Source organism: Amblyraja radiata, chromosome 11 (genome assembly GCF_010909765.2).
Source record: "Amblyraja radiata isolate CabotCenter1 chromosome 11, sAmbRad1.1.pri, whole genome shotgun sequence".
Lineage (NCBI taxonomy): Eukaryota > Metazoa > Chordata > Chondrichthyes > Rajiformes > Rajidae > Amblyraja > Amblyraja radiata.
Genome location: NC_045966.1, coordinates 50,972,630 through 50,998,087, shown reverse-complemented (window position 1 = coordinate 50,998,087; position 25,458 = coordinate 50,972,630). Strand labels below are relative to the sequence as shown.

General features: G+C 43.3%; 1 protein-coding gene across 1 annotated transcript in view; it reads left to right on the top strand.

The window, feature by feature from the left end:
• The window catches only part of gfra3 (GDNF family receptor alpha 3), a 35,251-nt gene extending 13,666 nt beyond the window's left edge, over positions 1–21,585 (top strand). Inside the window, exons 2-8 of the mRNA XM_033029916.1 lie at positions 410–691; positions 2,828–2,920; positions 7,186–7,534; positions 8,693–8,802; positions 13,777–13,911; positions 16,399–16,556; positions 19,250–21,585. Of these exons, the coding sequence (XP_032885807.1) occupies positions 410–691; positions 2,828–2,920; positions 7,186–7,534; positions 8,693–8,802; positions 13,777–13,911; positions 16,399–16,556; positions 19,250–19,420 (1,298 nt within the window). The 3' untranslated portion in view covers positions 19,421–21,585. The remainder of the gene's footprint in view (positions 1–409; positions 692–2,827; positions 2,921–7,185; positions 7,535–8,692; positions 8,803–13,776; positions 13,912–16,398; positions 16,557–19,249) is intronic.
• Positions 21,586–25,458: the final 3,873 nt, after the last annotated feature.

Here is a 25,458-nt window from a genome sequence, read left to right as displayed (position 1 = left end):
GAAGGCTCGATGATTAAATGTGGCCCATGCTGCATCACATTTTCCTACGGCCGTGATCACTCTTGCTGGAAAGTGAACAATACCTTACAACTCGGCGGCTGTGACACTTGTAAGCTAAGTAAACACATACAGGTGCGTGCACACTGAAGAACACACATAGACACAGCGGGGAAACATATCTATGTTGAAATAAGCAGACATGAAGACAAAGTTACACAAATCTGATAAGAGGATTAGGTTGCCTTTCAGATACAGCCAGAAGCGCTTGTGCAAACGCAAATAAATGTACCCACAAGCTGAGACACGGAGGAGGCACCAAAGGGCACATCCCTTGCACGACGAAGGGGCAGCATTTTGTGTCACGGATGCATTGTTCTCCGTTAATTATTGTAGCCGTTTTCTCCCGCAGATCACGTCCTGGTAGATGATGTCACCCCACCAGACAGCTGCCTGTCAGTGGCCATGCAGTGCTCTCTGGACCCCAGCTGCACCACAAGGTTCCACACGCTGAAGCAGTGCGCAGCCAGCAATGCAGCGGGTTCCCTGCAGCCTGCAGCCGGCAATGACTGCATGGCTGCCGCCTTCGCACTTCAGTCCCACCAGCTCTTCACGTGCAAGTGCAAAAGGGGAATGAAAAAAGAGAAGAACTGCCTGCAGATATTCTGGACCATACACCAGAGCCACGTCCCAGGTACACAGGATGACCACTGTAGATAAATGCTTCCTATAATGTCCAACACAGATTGTAAGGAATTACATACCAAGATGGAAAAGAGAGAGTAAGGGCAAAAATATGATGATTATGGTTGGTAAGATGCATATATGAAGAGAGGAGAATAGAATGCTGCTTCTTTGGTTTGCACAGTGGTTTGGACAAGGACCAATCGTGTTTACTTTAGGATTTAGAGATACAACTTGGAAACACGCTCTTCAGCTCACTGAATCCACACCAACCAGTGATCACAATCTACAATTTTTACCGAAGCCAATTGACCTACACACCTGCAGGTCTTTGGAGTGTGGGAGGAAACCGGAGCTCCCGGAGAAAACCCACGCGGTCACAGGGAGAACGTACTAACTGAATACAGACAGCACACACAGGCAGGATCGAACATGGATCTCAGCGCTGTAAGGCAGCAACTGTACTGCCGCGTTACTGTGCCTCCCTTACAAGTTGTGCAGGTCCAAATGGGAGTATGGTATCTCCTTTAATCCATTGCACATTATATGTGTGAAGATGTCCCAGACTGAGGAAGGGTCCTGACTTGAAAATTCCCTCCCCAGATGCTGTCTGACCCACTGAGTTCCTGCAGCACAGAGATTCCAGCCTCTGCAGTTTCTTGTGTCTCCATTGTTGTCACCTGAATGCTTGTGAGCGTACAATTCATGAGGGGGATCAATGCTCTTTCGTTTATTTGTCATGTTGGGTATATGTGCAAGGGTTGATTCTGGGGGTTTCATCCTGCACAATAAGATAAAAGAGGCATCACGGAGACCACAGATATTCCCCTCTTTACCAACTGAAATATAATGGACTGGTTCAGAAAGAGCTTTTCCTATCAAAGGACCTGGCTGAGATCAAAGGCAGACAGCTGGTGGATGTGGAGGCTAAGGTTGACCAATGTTTGGAGAACCGAAGAACTGAGATGCTGGAAACCTGACCAAAAAAACAGAAGATGTGTAGGAAGGAACTGCAGATGCTGGTTTCTACCGAAGATGGACACAAAATGCAGGAGTAACTCAATGGACCAGGCAACAAAAAGGATGGATGACGGAACCTTTCTTAAGATGCTGGCTATACTCAGCAAGTCAGTCAGTGTCTATGGGGAAAGAAATAGAGTTAATGTTTTAGGAAAATAGCCATTCATCAGGTGACATGTAACGTTGACTGTTCATCTCCCCAGAGGTCCTGATGACCTGCTGAATGTCCCCAACATTCTCAGGCTTAATTACAGTCTCAGGTTGTTGTCATGACCCACGGGTGAAATCGCCTCGTACTCTGACAGCTTTTGTGACCCTGAACAAAACGTTTGGACCAGTTCTCAGCCACTGCGCCAGCAAACAATGGAACTGTGCTGACTACAGAATAAAAATTGCTAGACTGTAATGTTACATAGTGCATCACTCTCTGGCTTATCTGAACAGACACATTATAAATGATTGGCTGCGAGAGGAGACACATCCTGATGGTGCAGACAGGTTCACGTGGAGAGGTTGATTTTTTTTCCTCCTGGAAGGATCTGTGTCTGCGGCTCAGTACGATAAACAAGGAGAAGCTCCTTGAAGACTGGGATGAGATGATTTTTACTCTTGCAGAAAGTTGTGAGCTTTTGAACTCTCCTTCGAAGAGTGGTTAAAAAAACTATTTAAGTGCAACAGAGGTAGATGAATCCTTGATAAGCAAGAGGGTTAACAATCTCCTTGCTTAGGCACGAATGTAGAGTTGAGGTTAAAATCAGATAGGCAACGATTTTACTGATTGCAAAAGTAAGCCTGGAAGGCCTGTGGCCTCTGTTCTCAGAGACTGGCACTGGAGCAGATTAAATGTGTAGGAAGGAACTGTATTTGCTTAATCATATGAGGATAGACATAAAGTGCTGGAGTAATTCAGTGGGTCAGGCGGCACCTCTGGAGAAATGAAATGGGTGACATTTCGGGTCGGAACCCAGATTGTTTGAGGTACAAGAAACTGAATGTAAATCGAGTTTCACTCTACCTTAATTGGTACACGTGGTAATAAAATACCTTTGAACCTTTGAATGCACAATTTCTGTTTGAGTGAACATTGAGGCGTTGAGTAAGATGCTGTATCTTTCCTTTCCTGCAGGTTACAATGAGTTTGACACATCGCCCTATGAGTATTCAGTGTCTGCCCCTTTGTGGGATTTGGACTTTGGCAGACTCGCTTCACTGGTTTCAGGTACCTCAACTTGTAACATGCATTATAGTATTCAGTAGTGAACCTGTGTAACTATTGAGGTGGGGGAGACAAAATAGATTTCCAGAAATAAATATTTTGTTTTAGTTGATTAGCTTATTATTGTCACATGTATCGAGGTACAGTGAAAATCTTTTTATGTTGCGTGCTCGCCAGTCAGCAGAAAGACTATGCATGATTACAATCAAGCCGTCTACAGGATACAGAGACAGGATAAAGGGAATAATGTTTGGTGCAAGACAAAGTCTAATAAAGTCCAATTTTAGGATCTCCAATGAAGTAGATGAGAACCAATGAGGACTGCTCTCTAGTTGGTGTAGGATGGTATAGTTCCCTGTTAACAGCTGAGAAGAAACTGTCCCTGAATCTGGAGGTGTGCATTTTCACACTTCTGTACCTCTTTCCTGAAGGAAAGTATCTCTAGCCAGATGCAGAATATAACCATTTTTAAATGACCAATGTCGACATCTTTTATGTCAATAACCTGCAGGCAGTTCTTGCTTGACCAACAAACTGTGGAGTCATAACAGGCTGTAAACTGAATAATGCTGTGTCATAAAATTGATATTGTACAATAATTGATAACACAACACTTATAGTGTCCTTCACTATTGATTTCATTTTATGGATTGTCAACCCTTGATTAGACTCCAGACTGCAATTCATTTCCAGGGCTTCTGTAATTTAAGTATCATTTGATCAGATAGTAGCCTGGGACTCATTTTTGAGCATGCATTATTCAACGCACATGTCCTCATCCCCTCCCAATCGGAGCAGGTAATTTAAAATTGCTGAATCAGTGGTTCATTTAAACCAGGGGTGCAAACTGCATCAAGAGTCAAGTAAGGAGAATTTGGGAGAATAAAAGTTGGGTAAAATATTGAAGCTGTGATCTGTTTATAATGAGTGCAATTTCAGTGCAAAATGACCAAGGTTTACATTGGAGCTTTTATGTAGAAGCTAAGGTGCAGAAACAGACCATTTGACCCAACATGAATTTGCAATCACAGTTGAGGCAAATGTCATATTTTTAAGGCCAAGACATGTAATCACATGAAAAGAAAAGAGCAGAGGTATAGTTATGTTTTCGGAACTAATATATGATACTCTGAAAAAGCCCCTTAAATACACATCATTCTATTCATTTCTTTCTTGTATGATCGCATAAACACACAAACACTTAAACATTTGATCTTTATTTATAACATAATAATAATATAACATTAACTATATAATTAACATTTATATACTTTGCCTTAGCTATGTGGTAGCAGGTACATCTCTGGGAGATTAAGTTTCTCCTGAATTCCTTCTTAGGTTTATCGGTGTTGAAGCCATTATTCAGTAAATGACCCACATTATGTTCTCACCAAAAATTCCCTTCATATCTCCCCCTTTGTGTGATTTGGACCTTGGCAGACTAGCTTCTCTGGTTTCAGGTACCTCAACATAACCTGTATTATAAGTAGAGCCAGGATTTTGCCATAAATGCCATGTGCCTTTTCATGCCTTTTTTGATAATTTCAGGAAGATAATGCCTTTTTCAGTGCCTAAATCAGCCTTTTTTTTTTGCCATTTTAACGTAACTTACAAGAAAATTTACACCACCGGGGTGAAACCCGGCTCTAAGTGGGTGTTAGGTGGTGATTGGAGAGGGGTGCGTGGGAAAGGTTCCACTCTTTGCAAACTGGAGTCATGCTTTAAGTAAGGTACACAAAATTGCTGGGGAAACTCAGCGGGTGCAGCAGCATCTATGGAGCGAAGGAAATAGGCGACGTTTCGGGCCGAAACCCTTCTTCAGACATTTAAGTAGATGTGAAGTGGTGATTGGGGAGGAGTAGGTGGGGAAGGATCTTGTCTTTTCAAACTGGACTCAAGCTGTGAGTAGGTGTGAAGTGTTGGTTGGGGTTACCAGGGTTAAGTTTCCGTTTATCGAAACTACAGTAGAACTCGTTCAGGTCGTTGGTCAGCTGACGATTGTCCAAGGAGCCGGAGGTTTTTCCTCTTGTAGCTTGTGATTTCTTGCAAGCCCTTCCACACTGAAGAAGAGTCATTTGCTGAGAACTTGCCCCTCAACTTCTCAGAGTACCTTTCCTTGGCAGCTCTGATTCCTCTTCTCAGCTTGTACTTGGCCTGCCTGTAGAGGTCTGCATCCTTACTCCTGTAGGATCTACCCCTGCAAGCGTCAAAATGCCTAAAGTCAAGTCAACACCTTGTAAAAAACTGAATGCTTTGGCGAGAGTGTACCGGAGTGATATATTCTCTACAGACAACTGTGTGCTGTTTTGCAACGCATGTGAGAAAGCAGTGAATCATGAGAAAAAATATTTCATCTCCATGCATGTACAGACAGTTAACACAAGTTGGCGGCAGAGAAACAGAAGGTAGGATATATGCAAGCTTGTCTCCTCACAACATTTACTGCTGGCTCCAATCGCAAATCTGAGTTTTTGACTGATCTGCGCAAAGCATTCATTGATGCTGGAATTCCTCTGTGGAAATTGGAAAACAAATCTCTCAGAGGTTTTTTAGGGAAATACATAGAGGAACATACCAGGCGAGTCATCATTACGGAAAAATTGTACAACATTGTTGTGCAAAAAATTAGAGATGAAGTTGCATGCATCAAAATATGTATCTCAATAGACGAGATAACTGATGCTGTGGGGAGATTTGTTGCCAATGTGGTAATTGGTACACTGGAGGCAGGCCAACAATCAAAGGAGTATTTCTTGACATCGGAAGTATTGGAGAAGTCAAAGAGCTGAACTATTGCTCAGTTGTTTACATCTTCACTTGCTGTACTTTGTACTTAAGGTTCCTGGCAATGTAGGTGAAGACAAACAAGGAAAATGTGAGAGGGTGATTTTAGCTGACAAAGATCTTGAAGAAATACAAAACATAGCTGAAGTTCTCAAAGGTAGTTGTAATGCACAAGATATCGACATGAATGTAGAGTTTGTAGCTTGTTTCAGGCATGCACCAGTGACCTCAGCTGGGGTAGAAAGAAGTTTTTCACAACTGTAGCATATTCTGTCTGACAGACGGCATGGTTTAACATCAGATAATTTGAAAAAAATGCTGGTAGTTATGTGCAACCAGGCATCTTTGGTCATTTAATGTAGTATACCTTTATAATTATCATTTTTAACCATATTTTGGTGGAGGAAATAAATGCCTTTTTTGTCAATAAATGCCTTTTTCGGGCCTTTTTTGTAATTTTATTATGCCTTTTTGCCTGCCTGTTTCAGAGATTTTTAGCGCTTAAACATCCTGGTACTAATTATAAGGGTAAAATACTCTGCAGGGAACTGGAGTAATCTTTCGAGGAGGAGATGGAATAGGTTTCCACCAAACCTCCCCCAAACATTTCATTTCCAGAACACAGTGTTTCCGAGAACTATCATCCGAGACTTCATCCATTTCACCACTAACTTCCATCTGGCACTCAAATACACCATTTCCGACATTTCCTTACCATTTCTTGACCTCACTATCTCCATCGCAGGTGATAGACAACTGTCCGCCATCCACTATAAACTCACTGACTCCCATGGCTATCTGGACTACACTTCTTCCCACCCTGCTTCCTGTAACAACTCCATCCCGTACTACCAATTCCTCCGTCTACGCCGCATCTGCACCCAGGATGAGGTGTTCCAAACCAGGGCATCAGAGATGTCCTCATTAATCAAGGAACGGGGGTTCCCCTCTTGTACTATAGATGAGGCTCTCACTAGGGTCTATTCTATACCCCGTAACTCTGCTCTCACTCCCCATCCCCCCCCACTCGTAACAAGGGCAGAGACTCCCTTGTCCTCACCTTCCACCCTACCAGCCGTCACATACAACAAATAATCCTCTGACATTTTTGCCACCTCCAATGGGATCCCACCATCGGCCACATCTTCCCATCTCCTCTCCTGTCTGCTTTCCGCAGAGACCACTCCCTCCGTAACTCCCTGGTCAATTCATCCCTTCCCACCCAAGCCACCCCCTCTCCTGGCACTTTCCCTTGCAACCGCAGGAAATGCTACACTTGTCGCTTTACCTCCTCCTTTGACACCATTCAAGGACCCAAGCAGTCTTTCCAGGTGCAGCAGAGGTTCACCTGCACCTCCTCCAACCTCATCTATTGCATCCGCTGCTCAGGTGTCAGCTGCTCTACATCGGTGAGACCAAGCGTAGGCTTGGCGATCGCTTGGCCCAATGGATTTCAATTTTCTTTCTGGTGTCTTCCTTTCCAGAAGGGACCAAGGTTCAGCCACCAGCAAGTGTGAACCACTGCTTGGATGCTGCGCAAGCCTGCAACGTGGATGAGAACTGTAAGCAGTTCCGCACAGACTACGCCAAGAACTGCCTCAAGCCCACCTCCAGATTTGGTTGCAACAGGCACAAGTGCCACAAAAGCCTTCGCCGCTTCTTTGACCATGTGCCGGAGGAATACAAGTACCCCTTCCTGTTCTGCCCCTGTGAAGACAGCGGATGTGCTGAGCGCCGACGCCAGACCATCGTACCCGCTTGCTCCTTCGAGGAACCCGAGAAACAGAACTGCTTGAGGCTGCAGGACATGTGCAAGGAAGACACCATTTGCAGGTAAGAACACTTAACTAAATTAACATTAAAGAAGTTGCACTTAGTGCAGTGGTTCTTAACCTTTTTGGCATACGCGTACACATACGCAAACAAAATACTGTATGTGGTATGTACCTTTGTTACGTTCCTAAAAATGGGCTCAACAAATGGATATGTTATTTATGACCCCTTCATGTCCCCCGGTAAAACCCCAAATGACCCCCCCAATGGGGGTCTCGACCCCCAGGTTAAGAACTACTGACTTAGTGGAAGATGGTCAGCTGTGTAAAATGGTTTGGTTCAAACTCTTACTCTTGTCTTCCATTGCGTAGAATTAACCAAATTCCTTTCAAATTATTTTTCATTAATTTAATTTCCAGGCAATGAGCCCTTTTTTGTAATACACATAGTTCATGCAATTTCAGTGGATCAAATTGTTCTCTCCACTGTTGTTTATAAGGACTCCAAGTACATTAGGCTTGTTGCTACTCACAAATGCATTAGTAAAATATCATGAGAGGAATAGATCGAGTACATGCACAGAGTCTCTTGCCCAGAGTAGGAGAATCGAGAACCAGAAAACAAAGGCTTAAGGTGAAGAGGGAATGATTTAATAGGAATCTGAGGGGTAACTTTTTCACGCAAAGGGTGGTGGGTGTATGGAACGTGATGCTGCAGAAGGTAGTTGAGGCAGGAACTATCGCAAAGTTTAAGAAACATTTGCACAGGTGCATGGATAGGACAGGTTTAAAGGGATATGGAGCAAACGCAGGCAGGTGGGACATGTAGATGGGACATGTTGGTCAGTATGGGCAAGTTGGACTGAAGGGCCTGTTTCCACACTGTATGACTCTATGACTCTATAACTCTGAACACATCTGTGGATACAAACTACCGATATTCCGACATTGACAGATCTATATCCTCCCTGCCTTCCATTCTCATCATTACCCGATGCTTGTCATGACTGGGTAAATAACTTGTCTGTTGTTGACTTAGCCTCCGACCAGTTAGACAACCTCACATAACCCTTTGGATTGTGAAACTGCCACACTAATGCTCGACTATTGATCGTTCATGATTGCTTTCACAGTATATGTGCCTTTTGTTGTTTTGCACTCACTGGGATCTGATTATTTGTGTCCCAAGTAAAATATCTTGCTTTTATCTTTCTGGCAGATCCCGACTGGTGGATTTTCAGACTAATTGCCAGCCGACTAAGAAGTCTACCAGCTCTTGTTTCCGGCAAAACTATAATGCCTGCCTCCAGTCATACACTGGCCTCATCGGTAAAATAATTACCCTATCTTCACTCTTTCTGTTGTTTTAATATTAAGGAACAAACAGTGCCAAATATCCTTGTGCAGCAGCCCGAGCATTTTGAAAGGTTTCCACTAAAGAGTTGGTGACTTGTGACTGCAGTGGCAGTGTTCCAGTGTTCCATTGTCCAGAGCAGTGTGAACATATCCTGAAACCATTTGTTCACGACATTGCCAGCAAACAAAGTAGAGGAATTGCCAGAACAGAGATTCCCAAATATTTTTGCCTGCTATCGAGAAATGTGCTTTCTTGCTGGTCCACACCATTCTCCACTCTGATGAGAAATATTGATCAAAACGTGTTCATTTGTATAATTATGTTCCACTTCTAACTTTTCCAACTTCCAGTTATGTAACTTCAAATTTACATAACTTATGGAAAGTTATGTTTTCATAAACATAACCCTCCATAAAAAGTTATTATGGAAAGTTATATTCTCCCCTCCCCCCATGACCCGCACACCAAGGGAGGGTGGGAGAGGTATTGTAGACCTAGAAAATACAAGCCACTGTTCATCTAGCTTGCCATCCATCATCCTGTTAGTCACCATTCCTATTGCTGTGTTGTTCTAGGTTCTTTGATTTGATTTGATTCCTTTATTGTCATTCAGACCTTTCGGTCTGAACGAAATGTCGTTGCCTGCAGTCATACACAGTAACAATAAATAACAAAACATACAATAAACACAAATTAACATCCACCACAGTGAGTTCACCAAGCACCTCCTCACTGTGATGGAGGCAAAAGTCTTAGTCTCTGTCTCTTCCCTCCTTGTTCTCCCTCTAGGTTCTAGGTTCTATGCTCCTACTGTTCTTTGAGATCAAAGATAATCTTCTCTACATGTTCCCCATTCAGTTAAAATCAACCTTGATTTAGTTATCTCTGTCTGTTAAAAGGATGAAACCGGCTAATACTTTATTTTGGAAAGAGGATGAATATGGGATTTGGGAACTAGTAGAACGTTTGCCTCACAGCGCCAGAGACTTGGTGTGATCCTGACCTCAGGCATTGTCTGTGTGGAGTTTGCACGTTACCTCTAGGGGTGCTCCAGTTTCCTCCCACATCCCCAAGGCTCGTGGGTTTGTAGGTTCTGTAAAAAAAAAGTTGCCTGTAATGTGTAAGGATTGGATGAGGAAGTAGAATGACATAGAACTACTGAGAATGGGTGATCGATGGTCGGCATGAACTGGGTGGGCTGAAGGGAGTGCTTCCATGTTGTATCTCTAAACTACACCAAACTAAAATTCTATTGGTAACTCAAGTACTTAGTTATCAGTAACATGTATGGTGTTGTTTGGAGCTGCATGGGCTTTATGCCACAATCCCTGAATAAGCCCTTCCAGGCTGTACACCCTCAGCAATCTCCGCTGGTTGTGGGGCTATTCAACATGGAGGCAGAAGACTTACCACAGTCCATCACCTTCAGGGCAGGTACATTGATTGAATGCAGAGCTTTGGACAGTAGGTCAGGGATTGGGAATTCAGCAGTGTGCATAGTGTCCTCACCCTTCCTATTCTGAGATCCTGCTGCCATACAGATAATCATTGCAGATGGCAAACGTTTCTTGTATGCATGGCAGATGAAGTTTAATGCGGAAAAATGTGAGGTTATCCACTTTGGTAGCAAAAACAGGAAGGCAGATTACTACCTAAATGGCGTCAAGTTGGGAAAAGGGGAAGTACAACGGGATCTAGGGGTCCTTGTACATCAGTCTATGAAAGTAAGCATGCAGGTCCAGCAGGCAGTGAAGAAAGTGAATGGCATGTTGGCCTTTATAACAAAAGGAATCGAATATAGGAGCAAGAAGTCCATCTGCAGTTGTACAGAACCCTAGTGAGACCACACCTGGAGTATTGTGTGCAGTTCTGGTCCCCTAATTTGAGGAAGGACATTCTTGCTATTGAGGGAGTGCAGTGTAGGTTTACAAGGTTAATTCCCAGGATGGTGGGACTGTCATATGCTCAGAGAATGGAGCATCTGGGCTTGTACACTCTAGAGTTTAGAAGGATGAGAGGGCATCTCATTGAAACCTATAAGATTGTTAAAAGTTTGGACATGCTAGAGGCAGGAAACATGTATCCCAATGTTGGGGGAGTCTAGAACCAGGGGCCACAGTTTAAGAATAAGGAGTAAGCCATTTATAATGGAGATGAGGAAACGCTTTTTCCTCACAGAGAGTGGTGAGTCTGTGGAATTCTCTGCCTCAGAGGGCAGTGGAGGCAGATTCTCTGGATGCTTTCAAGAGAGAGCTAGATAGGGCTCTTAAAAATAGCAGAGTCAGGAGATATGGGGAGAAGGCAGGAACGGGGTACTGATTGGGAATGATCAGCCATGATCACATTAAATGGCGGTGCTGGCTCGAAGGGCCGAATGGCCTACTCCTGCACCTATTATCTATTTCTGTCCTATTTCTCACAGGGTTTTAATCTTAGTAAAACCTGTCAGCATTTGGGATGAGGGTGTTACTAGTAAGTCAGTATTTCTAATACTCGTAGCCGATCTGAAGGTTTAAAAGAATATTAACCACGTGATATGTGATTGGACTTGTAACTGTAAGAGGTCGTCACAGTGGCGCAGCAGTAGATTTGCTGCCTTACAGCGCCTGAGTCCCGGGTCTGATCCTGACAATGGGTACTGTATACGGAGTTTGCACGTTCTCCCTGTGACAGTGTGGGTTTTCTCTAGGTGCTCCAGTTTCCTCCCCCACTCCAAAGACATACGGGTTTGAAGGTTAATTGGCTTTTGTAAAATTGTATATTGTCCCTTGTGTGTAGGATAGAGCTAGTGTAAAGTGTGATTGCTGGTCGGTCTGGACCCAGTGGGACGAATGGTCTGTTTCCAAAGTCTGAAGGTTATGATAGGTTCTCCACACATAGGTTCTCCAGCAAAGGCATGAACAGTTTACTCTATTACAGGCCAATTCTTTGGTCATTTCATAGTGCTGCTCCACAAATGATCAGATTTATTAAGCTAATTTCCTCAAAGTGGCAATGCTAATTTTGAAGTAGAACCACTAGTTCACTATAACACAGATTGGTAGGTTGGAAGATCAGCCTCCAATTCCTGTGTGGCTCGTTGTCCATCAGAGCGGTTGCTTGGATTATTGCACCATACATGGAAAGTGGTTGAAAACAAGCGTGGAGTGTTGCAATGCCTGAACTTCCAATAGAGAACTCATTCTCTATATAGGGGCAGCACACTGGTAGGCTGCTTGCCTCATCGCGCCAGAGACCCGTGTACGATCCCAACCTCGGCTGCTGTTTGTGTGGAGTTTGCATGTTCTCGCTGTCATGCTGAGGGTTTGCCCCAGGTGTTCCGGTTTCCTCCCACATCCCAAAGATGTGTGGGGTTGTAGGTTAATTGGCCTCTAAAATTCCCCGCAGTGTGCAGGGAATGGATGGGAAAGTGGGATAACATAGAGCTAGTGTGAAGATGTGATCAATGGTTGCCATGGATTCGGTGGGCCAAAGGCTCTATTTTAATGCTGTATATCTAAACTAAACTAAATTAAACTAAACTAAACTAAACTAAAATCAAGGCTGTGACACTTCTTGAAGGCCTGATTCTATTGTGTCTTTCTTTCCTTATTTCTCTATCTGCCCCCAACTTCCTGATGCTGTTTGGCATCTTTGGGGAATGTGTTGAATTGTGTAGTCTTTTAGTTTATTTTATTTTAATTCAGAGATACACATGGCAACAGGTCCTTCAGCCCACTGAATCTGTGCCAACCAGCAATCATCCATACACTAGTTGTATCCTACACACTAGGAACCAACAAACAGAAGCCAATTAACCTCCAAACCTGCACGTCCTTGGCATGTGGGAGGAAACCGGAGCACCCGGAGAAAACCCACATAGTCTCAGAGTGAACAGCCAACTCCGAACAGAGACGGTCAGGATCGAACCCGGCTCTCTGGCGCTGTGAGGCAGCAACTCTACCGCTGCACCACTGTGCCGCCCTTTGGAAAAAATATTCAAACCAAGATCTCATCAGCAGATTGATGGGGCATAAAAATCCCCTCCCATTTTAAAGTTCTTATGTTATCATGAGCAACATTTTGCTCTCAAGCATCATCACCAGAGGAGGTTACACATTGTCATGTAATGGCCAGTCTGAGAACCCATCACACTTCCCTTCATAATGATGATCAATGGAGGTAATGCAACAATTACCGCCACTGCCAGGTATTACAACACATTGTAATTTCAGGCCCCCTGATAGCCAGGTTAAGTGGTGTGACTGGATATACAGGAGGTTAGGACAGAATCAGTGCCTCAGTGGAACCTTTATTTCTCCAGAGTGTAGATTTTATTTTGTTTTATATATTAGCCAGCTTCAGCAGGTTTGATGCCATTGCCAATTTGGATCAAGTTAGACCAGTTTTGTGCTGCATAAGATCATAAGACATAAGAGCTGAATTATGCCATTCAGCCCATTGTGTCTCCTCCGCCATTCAATCATGGCTGGTGTATTTTTTTTCTGCTCAACCCATTCTCCTGTTTTCTCCCCGTAACTTTTGATACCCTTCCTATTCAAGAACCTGTCAATCTCCGCATTAAAATTTCCCAATGCCTGTGGCAATGAATTCCACAGATCCGCCACCCTCTGGCTAAAGAAATTCCTCCATCTACATTCTGGTATGTCCTTTGATTCCTCTGGTTCTAGACTCTCCCATTTCTGGAAGGAAACTATCATGAGAAAAGTAGCAAGGAAATTACTCCCAGATGCAGCAAACTTCATCTTAGTGCAGCTTGTATGTTCCAGAGACAAATTATATCCCCAAATTAGGCTGTTTAAACATTCCTCCTGAGAGTTTTATTTCAAAACTAAGAGAAGATTTAGATTTCTTGTGGAAGATTTGTGCATTTCCTGTACTTACTGCCTATAATGTGGACGTTTAACAAGAAGTACCTGTTGTGCCTGCTTTTTGTTTCACGCTAGGTACTATTCTGACACCAAACTACATGAGCAACAGCAGCTCTAATGTCTCCATATGGTGTACGTGTGACCACAGTGGCAACCAGCGTGAAGATTGTGAGAATCTACTGAGCCTTTTCACAAGCAACATCTGCCTTGGTAAGTGATGGACAGATAATGTAACAGCACCTCATATTCCACTTGGGTAGCTTACAACCCAATGGTATGAACATTGAAGAATTCAATGTTCATAACACCTTCCCTTTTTCCCACTTTCTTCTCTGTTGTGCATCCATTTCTCCCAGTATTCCACTTCTTTCTCCTCAACTGCATCCCCTTCCACCTATATTCCTCCCTCTGGTTTCACATTTCACTCCTCTTTCTCCTTATCTTACGTCCTTTTGTCTCGCCTTCATGTCTAGCCTTTGTTCACCCATCGGACAATCAATCTCCCTCACCTGTATCCACCTCTCACTTGCCAGGCTTTCTCCCACGCCCACCTCTTTTCCAGCTTTCTCCTCTCAACTACAATCACTGAAGAAGGGCACTGACCCGAAACGTCACTCCTATCTATGTTCTCCAGAGATGCTGCCTGACCCGTTGAGTTACTCCAGCACTTTATGTTTTTAATCGAATCTCTCCTCAGGATCTCTGGTCAGGATAGATAAAAGCTGTTCAGAATTATTTAGAATTTAGTTCAGAGTTTGGCCTCAGAGGGTGGTGGAGGCCGGTTCTCTGGATACTTTCAAGAGAGAGCAAGATAGGGCTCTTAAAGATAGCGGAGTCAGGGGATATGGGGAGAAGGCAGGAATGGGGTAGTGATTGGGGATGATCAGCCATGATCACATTGAATGGTGGTGCTGGCTCGAAGGGCCGAATGGCCTTGTCCTGCACCTATTGTCTATTGTTTAGAGGTACAGCATGGAAACGGGCTCTTCAGCCCACTGACCAGTGATTCCAGTACACTAGCATTACCCTACACACTGAAGACAATTTACAATTTTTACCGAAGCCAACTGACCTACAAACTTTACATTTTTGGTGTGTGGGAGGAAATCGGAGCATTTGGAGAAAACCCAGGCGGTCACAGGGAGAACGTACAAACTCCTTGCCGACAGCACCCGTAGTCAGGATGAAACCCGGGTGTCCAGCACTGTAAGGCAGCAACTCTATCGCTGGTTCGGGCAGCCCAGAATGATTCATCCTCATCCCATATTTGTTGGATAGGCCTTCAGATTCCACAAACCATTTCCTCATAAAGTTAATGAAGTTAGAAAGCCATGTTCTGCACTCTAATAGCTGGAGCAGTAACCTCCAGCCAGGATTAATTGTTCCATTATTAAAAGTTTAGTATCTAGTGGAATCTACGATGTAAGGTCAAGTTGCAATTGTTATGATTATTTTAAGTTTCTTTTTTAGTTGTTGCAAAATCCCTCAATAACTTTGTCCCTCACAATCTTTATAACCTCTTCTCACTAGCATCCTCTCTAAGATCCCTGTGCTCCTTCAAACCTAGCCTCTTGGGCAAAATAGACTACGACACTGGTTGCCATAACTTCATCTGCCTTGCCCCTTAGATTCTGCAATTACTTTCTACGATACTGTTTCATTTAAGCAGTCTTTAAAACCTCCTTGTATGTATCAGCCTTTGGCTATTTACCCAAATACATCCTAACTTAAACATTACAGGGTATCGTGTTTTGTGCGTTACCCATCCTCTGAAAGACCTTGGGATGTTTTAACTGCATTAAACAGAAGCACAAATTGAGTTGTTTTGGATTGTTCATCCCAATAAAAGACCAAAGGTGAAAGTAGACAAATTGCCAAGTATATGAGTGCCTAATCTGGAAAGCTAGTCAACAGTGTATGAGCCATAAATGAGGAGCCCAGCTATTTGGATATCAGGCTAATTGACGGATGATCTTCCTTTATTGCTTAAATTATTTCTAGACCTTGGCATACCTATAATGAACAGAGTACTTTAGGAGATTGTGGTCAACTGCATCAGACCTGAGATGCATTCCAAATTGATGAAACATTCACATTAACCCATCAATTCTGAAAAAAATCAGTATATACACGCATATAAAGATTAGATTTAGAGGAGAATGTTTTTCTGTTCAACATGGGCAACTTTGTCTGAAACTAGGACATTGAAATGAGCCCTCAGTTGTTAAGATAGCTGTGTAAACTATGTTTTGCATCACATCAATCTGACTAAGCTGCTTCGATCATGTTCTTTAAATTCGACACTGGCGAGCCAGTGGCCAAAATCAGTGTTGGTTCATGAAAATAAAAACAGACAATGGTGGAAACACTCCACAGCTAAGTGAACATTAATGAAAAGAGAAACACGAGTTAATGTTTATGATGTGTTTACTCGGTTTCTGCTTTATTGAATGCTGCTTGACATCTTTCCAGCATTTTCTGTTTTTGTTTCAGATATCTTCCATCCCCAGATTTGTTCTGATTTTCAATGTTCCAAGATAGACAACACATTCCATGTTGTTTATCGTGGCTTCAATAGACTGGTGGCTGATCTGTCTCCAAATCTGTTGTCAGGTGATAGATGGAGCAAAAATCCCTGCATCAAAACATTTATGTCCTTTATTTTGCCTGATGTTGACATGGTTTAATCTCTTTCAGGAAATTCTATTAATTGGTACAGCAGCTCTACAGTGTTTCGCACATCAGATAATGAATACCCTGCAGTAACATCTACTCAACAATTATCGTTCAACTTCCCAGACAAGGACGGGCCAAACAGTAATGTTAGTCCATTAGTCAAACTGGACTCGAATATGGTAAAGCTCACTCTGATCTCCTTTTCTGACATGAGTGCTGTTCTTGGAAGATATTTTTAATTAAACTTTAGGATGTTCAACCACTTTGTGAATCAGTAATAAAAACTGGTTTGCTTTTAGCTTTGACAGTACAGCACAACAACAGGCTCCTCAGCCCACAATGTCTGTGCCTAACAAGATGCAAGACCAACTCCTATCTGCCTGCATATGATCCATATCTATCCATTCCCTGCACATACATGTACCTATCCAAAAGTCTCGTAAATGCCATTATCGTATCTGCTTCAACCACCATACACATCAATGCTTTCCAGGCTCTCACCTTCCTCTATGTAAAAAAAAAACTCAGCCCACACATCTCTTTAAACTTAGCCCACTCACCTTAAAGTTATTGGATTAGAGACCTTTTCAATATTTGACATGTTGAACACAATAGTTAATGGGCATATAACTGGTTTTCCTCTTAAACCTTGGATTAGTGCTATTAGTTAATTGGATCAAGATTATTTCTTGTTTTGTGTTTAACCACATGGTGGCTCTTTGATCTCCATTATATCCTCATGTCATCCTTAGACTCCGACGCTTTGGCCAAACTCATATTATCCACTTCCTCATGAGATAGAAAGAGACCATTTGATCCATTGAGTCAATGCCATTGAGAACAGTCCCATCATTCCAGCCGCTCCACTTATTTTCTCGAAGTATATTCTCTCACCTTGCACGTTAATACCTCACTGATACTTCCGTCTTCCTCCTGCACAAGGGGAAATTTACGGTGTGCATTTAACCTGAACAGCGTATGTCTTTGGGACATGGGGGCGAACTGGAGTATCCGGGAGAAACCCAATGTGGTCACAATGAGAATGTGTAGAAAGCACCAGAGGTCATAATCCAACCCAGGTGGTCCGAGCAGTGAAACAACAGCGCAACCCTAAAGTGCCACACACAATGGCATTGTTAGAGTGTGGACCCACATCTTACCCTCTCTAATGGGGTAGCATCCATATTGAGGACTGAGACTCCTTCATAGATATGTCAGTTACCCAGGTGAATAAGCAGGTCTGAGAAATGAACATACCCTTACCTGATGCAATGCACCAACTAACTTACATCTGAAGAAGGGTCTCGACCCAAAACGTTGCCCATTCCTTCTCTACAGAGATGCTGCCTGTCCCACTGAGTTACTCCAGCATTTTGCGTCTACCTCCTATAACTTAATTGTTAGATATAACTGTTTGCACCGGCGTGCCTCCCCAGTGGTTTTTCACCCAGACAGTGTAGTTTTGAAAGACATTTGAGAACAGCTGAATCCACGTGTATGGCAAGGTTCATTGTTTGGCCTGTGGAGCTCCAATACATTAACATAGAAATATAGAGTCATACAATGTAGAAACAGGCACTTCAGCCCAACTTTCCCACACCGACCAACATGTCCCATCTACACTAGTCCCACTTGCCTGCGTTTGGCCCATATCCCTCTAGTCTAAACCTATCCGATCTATGTATCTACCTAATTATTTCTTAAAAATTGCGATAGTCCCTGCCTCAACTACCTCCTCTAGCAGCTCGTTCCATACACCCACCACCTTTTGTGTGAAAAAGTTACCCCTTCATAACAAGAGGATTTCAGTATAGGAGTAAAGAGGTTCTTCTGCAGTTGTATAGGACTCTGGTGAGATCACATCTGGAGTATTGTGTACAGTTTTGGTCTCCTAATTTGAGGAAGGACATCCTTGTGATTGAGGCAGTGCAGCGTAGGTTCACGAGATTGATCCCTGGGATGGCAGGACTGTCATATGAGGAAAGATTGAAAAGACTAGGCTTGTATTCACTGGAGTTTAGAAGGATGAGGGGGATCTTATAGAAACATATAAAATTATAAATGGACTGGACAAGCTAGATGCAGGAAAAATGTTCCCAATGTTGGGCGAGTCCAGAACCAGGGGCCACAGTCTTAGAATAAAGGGGAGGTCATTTAAGACTGAGGTGAGAGAGAACTTTTTCAACCAGAGAGTTGCGAATTTATGGAATTTCCTGCCACAGAGGGCAGTGGAGGCCAAGTCACTGGATGGATTTAAGAGAGAGTTAGATAGAGCTCTAGGGGCTAGTGGTGTCAAGGGATATGGGGAGAAGGCAGGCACGGGTTATTGATAGGGGACGATCAGCCATGATCACAATGAATGGCGGTGCTGGCTCGAAGGGCCGAATGGACTCCTCCTGCACCTATTTTCTATGATTCGTATTAAATCTTTCCCCTTCACCTAATACCTATGTCCTCTATCGAATGGCCTACTCCTGCCCCTATTGTCTATTGGTTCCCAATTTCTCCCACTCTGTACATCTACCTATTCCTTTCATGATTTTATACACCACTATAAGATCACCCCTCATCCCCCTGTGCTCCAAAGAATAGAGTTCTAGCCTGCTCAACCTCTCCCTATAGTTCAGACCCTCAAGTCCTGGCAACATCCTTGTAAATTTTCCCTGTACCCTTTCCAATTTGACAAATATCTTGCATCAGATGCATGTTGGCTGCCATTCAGTTTTACCCTTTCAGAAAATAGGTTGGCTGGCTTAGTTAACTACAAGTCCTTAGCCCAGAGCTGAACTGAGTGGTTCTGATGCACCATGCAGCAATCCGAGTGTTTGATCTACCTCAGGCTGTGATTACCGAGTGTTTATCTCCACTGCAGGATTGTGATCATGTTGGCAAGCCGAAGGCTTCTCCAGGAAAGTCGATGTCTGAGGAAATAACTGACTGTAATGCGAGTTCAGGAACAACCATCCAGAGTCTCTCCCCAGCAACATCCCGTGTTCTCTCATCGTTCTACATCTTCATAGTCATTGTGGAAAATGCCATTTGAAAGGAAGCAACAGGACTTTTTATGAAGACACAAGGAGAGACGAGCTTGGTTTTTAACTTCACTTGTGTCCCATGCTAATTGTGCTTGCTTTTAAAACCTCAAACAAATGCCCGGAACACAGCTTAAAAGGAGAAAATAGTTTACAAAAATAGCCTATCAATTTAACATTTCTAAGGTACAAACTAGAAATGTAGTCAGGCTAACTCAGTTTCCAGATTTAACTCTCATATTTATATAATTCCCTAAAGTTATAACAAATCAACATTTCTTTGCCTAGTTTCCAGCACTAGGTGCAACCAATGAATGTGTAACCAATTGAATGTGTAACCAATTGATAGGATGGGCTTAGTAACATTAAGCACTTGTTGCTTCCATTTAAGTCCATACTTAATACAGTCTGATGACCAGACACTCTGTCAGCGGGAAATTATACCTTAATAATTTTTCACTTGAGCCACATCTTTGTAGGACTGTAGATGACCATTAACTGATTATTTCTTATCAGAAGGGAGTTAAGCGGCAGAGACAGTTTCCCAATGTTTAAATATGAGGCTGGACAAGTCCTACAGTATTGTGAATTGCCTAAAACAGGTAAACATCATTTTGGAACATTGCTGCATCAACGTGGGGTCTGAAGCTCACACCATGATGCTGTGAGCTTCTGCACTCCTTGTCACTTGGCATTGAGGTTGACTTGCTTCCTCTCTGGCTTTGTGAATGCTGAGGCCAATATCTGGCATCGAGACCCTTCCACAGAAGGGTGGAGAGGGAGCTGACGGCACAGGCGGGTGGGCAGTTTGTGAGTTGGTGATTCTGTGTGCACCCAGTGGACATGAGGTTCTCAACATCATGCCTAACGTTCCTTCACCACTGTGAGCGATCAGGGCCAGGGATTCCCAAGAGTCGGTCATTGCTTCAGGAAGGCTTTGAGAACATCCTTGCTGCCATGCTGCTATTTACCGATGTCTTATCACCTGAGTGACACCATGAGAAATGATCCTCGTGAAGGTAGAGCATTAATTATGCCACAGTAAGTGGTGGGGGTCACCACGGATCAATGGATAACCTGATGAACTTTGTCAGAGTGAAGCACCAAATACTATTATTAAACCGAGACCATGAACATGTGGTACATCTGCCACAGTTCACTATAACAGGTGTACCGTGGGGTTAAAGTAGAGGTGTACACTTGGTTATCAAGGAGGATGTTAGAGCGCTCTCCATGACCATAGGCCAATGAAGTACTTGTTTGAAATGTAGTCACTGGTGTAATAAGTTCAAGGAGCAGAATTAGGCCATTTGGCCCATCAAGTCTACTCTGCCATTCATTCATGGCTGATTTACCTTTCTCTCGCAACCTCGTTCTCCTGCTTTCGCCCCACAACCCCTGACAACCGTACTAATCAAGAATCTATCAATCTCTGCCTTAAAGATATCTATTGACTTGGCCTCCACAGATTCACCACCGACTAAAGAAATTCCTTCTTATCTCCTTCCTAAAGGTACGTCCTTTTATTTTTGAGGCTATGACCTCTAGTCCTAGACTCTCCCACTATTGGAAACATCCTCTCCACATCCACTCTATCCAGGCCTTTCACTATTCGTAATATATTCGAAACATGGCAGTCAGATTGTGAAGAGCAAGTTCTCACAAGCAGCAATGAGCAGAGTAATATGTTTTCATGATATTGAGTGAGTGATAAAAGTCAGGATGACTCTCTCCTCTTTAAATAGCCTCACAGCATTATCATCTAGCATCAATGTTTCATAAGTGTTATTGCACCTCGTTCTTCTACTATGCATTGTTTGTAAATACGTCTAATGCTTTAATGGCTATAATGTACAATATTGTGGCATAATCTGTTTAGGAACTGTTTAAGAAATACTCTCCAAAATCTATGATTAGTAATCAAACAGCACCATCAATTTTATGTCATGAATGTTTTTTTGTGATGCGTGGCATGTCAGCTGCTGTCGTCTCCAAATAGTGGTTTAAAAAACACCGTGGGGAAAATATAGACCGCTGGACTGCATGGCTGTGGTGGGGAAATCAATTTGAAAAGAAAATTTACTGTCATATTATATATATTTTATCAGTGATAACAGATTAGGTGATTGTAATGTTGCAATTCAAATTTCATTCATAAACTACTATTAGAATCTGATTCCTTTCGGTATCTGATGTCAACATTTTCCAAGAGCACTGGTGTCTTGTGATTTACTGAGAATTATCTGGCATCTTCTGCAAATCTTCTTAGGCCCCCTTCAGTCATGGCTGACCATGGGTGTCTCCAGGGTGCTATTCCCTATATGGAGGATGCCTCTGCGTGCCTTTGTTCAATGTTAGGCAAGTCCAGAACCAGGGGCCACAGTCTTAGATAAAGGGGAGGTCATTTAAGACTGAGGTGAGAAAAAACGTTTTCACCCAGAGAGTTGTGAATTTATGGAATTCCCTGCCACAGAGGGCAGTGGAGGCCAAGCCACTGGATGGATTTAAGAGAGAGTTAGATAGAGCTCTAGGGGCTAGTGGAGTCAAGGGATATGGGGAGAAGGCAGGCATGGGTTATTGATAGGGGACGATCAGCCATGATCACAATGAATGGCGGTGCTGGCTTGAAGAGCTGAATTGCCTGTTCCTGCACCTATTTTCTATGTATCCATGTATCTATACGTGGGGAGACTGGTGCACAGACAGCCACCCCACGGTCCTTGACAGATCTGGGTCATGATCCAGTGGCATGGAGTCCAAGATGACCGGAGACCCTTTTCTGCTGCAGCCTTCATCCGCCTTCCCAGCCGTCGTGACACTCCACTCAGGGCAGCCATTGTCCTCCGCTTGTTCCACCGTTGAGGTCTTGGTTGGATATATATATTTTGGTTCTGCAAATATAGTCTATCTTATGTCATGAACTTTGCTCCAGTGTGCACTTTTGGCGAGTTTTCTTGGACCGTATATTCAACACTAATAAAGGAGGACGCCGGGTTCCTTATCTCAGCTGAGTTAGTAGATGTCAATAGGTGTTTAGAGATTGTACACGCGTAGGATGAGGTTTAGCTGCCACTTGTCCACTGTTAAAACACAAGTCACTGGCATTGTGATAATAAAAGGCTTGAGGATAGTAGACCTTTTAATGCCATTTATGTTTTACAGCAGCGTTATTAGAACTGTTATCTAACTCATTGGTGACATCGGACTATCCTTGATCGGACTTTGCTGGCTTCACCTTGCACTAGACATTATTCCCTTACCATGTATCTATACACTGTAAGTGGTTCAATTGTAATCATGTTTTGTCTCTCCACTGACTGGATAGCACCCAACAAACGCTTTTCACTGTACACACGACAATAAACTAAACTGAGAAGGGAAAATGTCCTACATGTACCTAAACTAAAAGAGCTCTCTTTAAACCAATCTCCTACTCAGTAAAGATTATTTTGATCAATTAACACTGATTTCTACAGTGGATATGATCTGCTGATATTTTCATTGATAAAGTATCGTTAGAATGAGCAAACAAACTCATCTTCAAACTCATGGATCTAGAAGTCAGCACCCCCCTCTGCAACTGGATCTTTGACTTCCTGAGTCATAGAGGTCAATCTGTAAAGGGGCTGTCCCACTATACAAGTTTACCCAAGAGCTCTCCCGAGTTTAAAAAAAATCAAATTCGTGGTAAGTACGTAGAATGTACGTAGCGGGTATGTCGGAGCTCATGACGTCTCTTAGCGGCTCGTAACGCTAACGGCAGGTACTCGGGAAAGCCGGTAAGCTCGTGAAGTTTTTTCTACATGCTGAAAAATGTCCACGAGAGCCCCGAGTACCTACGAGCGGCTATTACCGTAATTCTCCGAGTTCGAAACTCGGGAGAAACTCTTGAATTACCTCGTACAGTGGGACAGGCCCTTAAGGATAGATGACAAGCCCTTCATTATTGTCCATTTATGAGTTTGTATATCTCTGCAGTGAGCTGGATCTCAAATTATGACGAGACGGTGTATAAGAATGAGAGAAAGGTTAGTAGCATGGTGTCAAAACAACAATCTCTCAATGTCAATAAAACAAAGGAACTGGTCATCAACTTAATGGAGGAGCATATGCCCCAGTCTGTATCAATGGTGCTGAAGTGGAATATCTACCAACAATTTGTCGCGGCCCAACCATATTGACGCAATGGCCAAGAAAGCACCCAAACACATCAACGTCCTCAAAAGGCTCAGCATGTCACAAATGGCTCTTACCAATTTCTACAGATGCACCATAGAAAGGAACCTCTACAGGTGAATCACAGCTTCGTATGGTAACTGCTCTGCCCAAGAGCGCAAGATATTGGAGAGGTGACGTGAGTTATAGTGTCCTGACTATCACCTGCATGTGCCAGTCTAAGTGTTCAATGGTGTGCATGTATGTTGCAGCATTGCTGGCTCTTCCTGTTGTAGACTTTCAAGTCAAGCGCAGTTCAATATAAAAAGATAAAAAGCGCTGGAGGAACTCAACAGGACTGGCAACATCCCTGGAGAACATGGATAGATGACGTTTTGGGTCGGGACCCTTCTGATGACTGATTGTGTGTATGTTGGGGGGAGGGGGTGAGAGATTAAAGCTAGAAGAGAGGAGGGGCAGGACAAAGTCTTGCAGGTAATAGGTGTGTACGGGTGAGGAGGGGTTTTGATAGGCAGATGATTGGACAGAAGCCAGGGGTGGAAAAACTGAATGTGAGACAAATGTGAATTGTGAAGCCAGAGGAAGGAATGTGGGGAGGGGGGGGGGGAGGGGAGAAATAGCTCTGAGTACGTGGGGCATAGGGGAGGGTGCAGAAGGGGGGGAGAAGGAGAGGAGAAAGGGAGGGGGGGGGAGTGGGAGATAAAGTGTTTCTATGGCTCCGATATCTCTGCCTGAATAATAAGCTAAGGTGTCACATGTAGCACAACGTTTAATCCGTGGGGTGGGGGGGGGGGGGGGGGGGGGGGGGGGGGCAGTGTGGGGATTGGTAAGCTATACCCTCCTGCGATTCCCTCACCTCCATGGCAATCATTTATGCTGCAGGACTGCATGATTCCCAGATGCAAAGATGCAGTATCTGCAACCCCTTCAGGCAGCTGCAATTAGGAATTGCTCAGTCATATTTTAACACAGCAATCACGGTGGGTCTGAAGAAGGGTCCCGATCCTTGTTCTCCAGAGATGCTGCCTGACCTGCAGAGTTACTCCAGCAATTTATGTCTATCAAGATGAAAATCACTTTAACCAATTTATTAAAAAACAAATGTCCCCAATTTGACAAATTGTGCAGTGTTACCAGGATGAGGCATTAGTATTTGGCACAATATCCATTTACCAAACAAGAGAGCGGTGAAATCGAATTTCCAGACAATAAGCTTTTTGGTTGCAGCTTATATTTTGCAGTGCCTCGGTACGTGATTTTTTTTTAAACATCTCATTGAGATTTCAACCTCTACCGCATTTGTATAACCATTATTAATTAGATCTAATTTATATTCTGTACATTTGTGCAAGAAGAAAGGAGAAATGTCCTTCGACCATCTCAAATTGGATCTAAAAAATTGGATCTCAGATTACATCTTATAAGGGTCAAATTGTCCTTCATCTCAGTTCAGAATCCTTTTTTAGTCCCTGTTACCATGCAGTATCTATAATGGATGCAAAGAATGACTGCTAGTGTGACACGATCCATTGAAATCTACAATGTGTTTGTGCAATGACTCCACCATTCAGAATTTCCCCAACAAAATTCACTCATCATGGGATATATCACCGAAACTTTAAATGCTGCATGCATCTATCTTTAAAGACTATTTTAATCTCTCGTGTAGATAAACAAAGCTTAGTAAGTGTGGTGGCACAGTGGCACAGCGGTAGAGTTGTTCCCTTACAGCACCAGAGACCCGGGCCCGATCCTGACTATGGGTGCTGTCAGTTTGGATTTTGTACATTCTCCCTGTGACCTCTTGGGTTTTCTCTGAGTGCTCCTGTTTCCTCCCACACTCCAGAGACGTACAGGTTTGTAGGTTAATTGG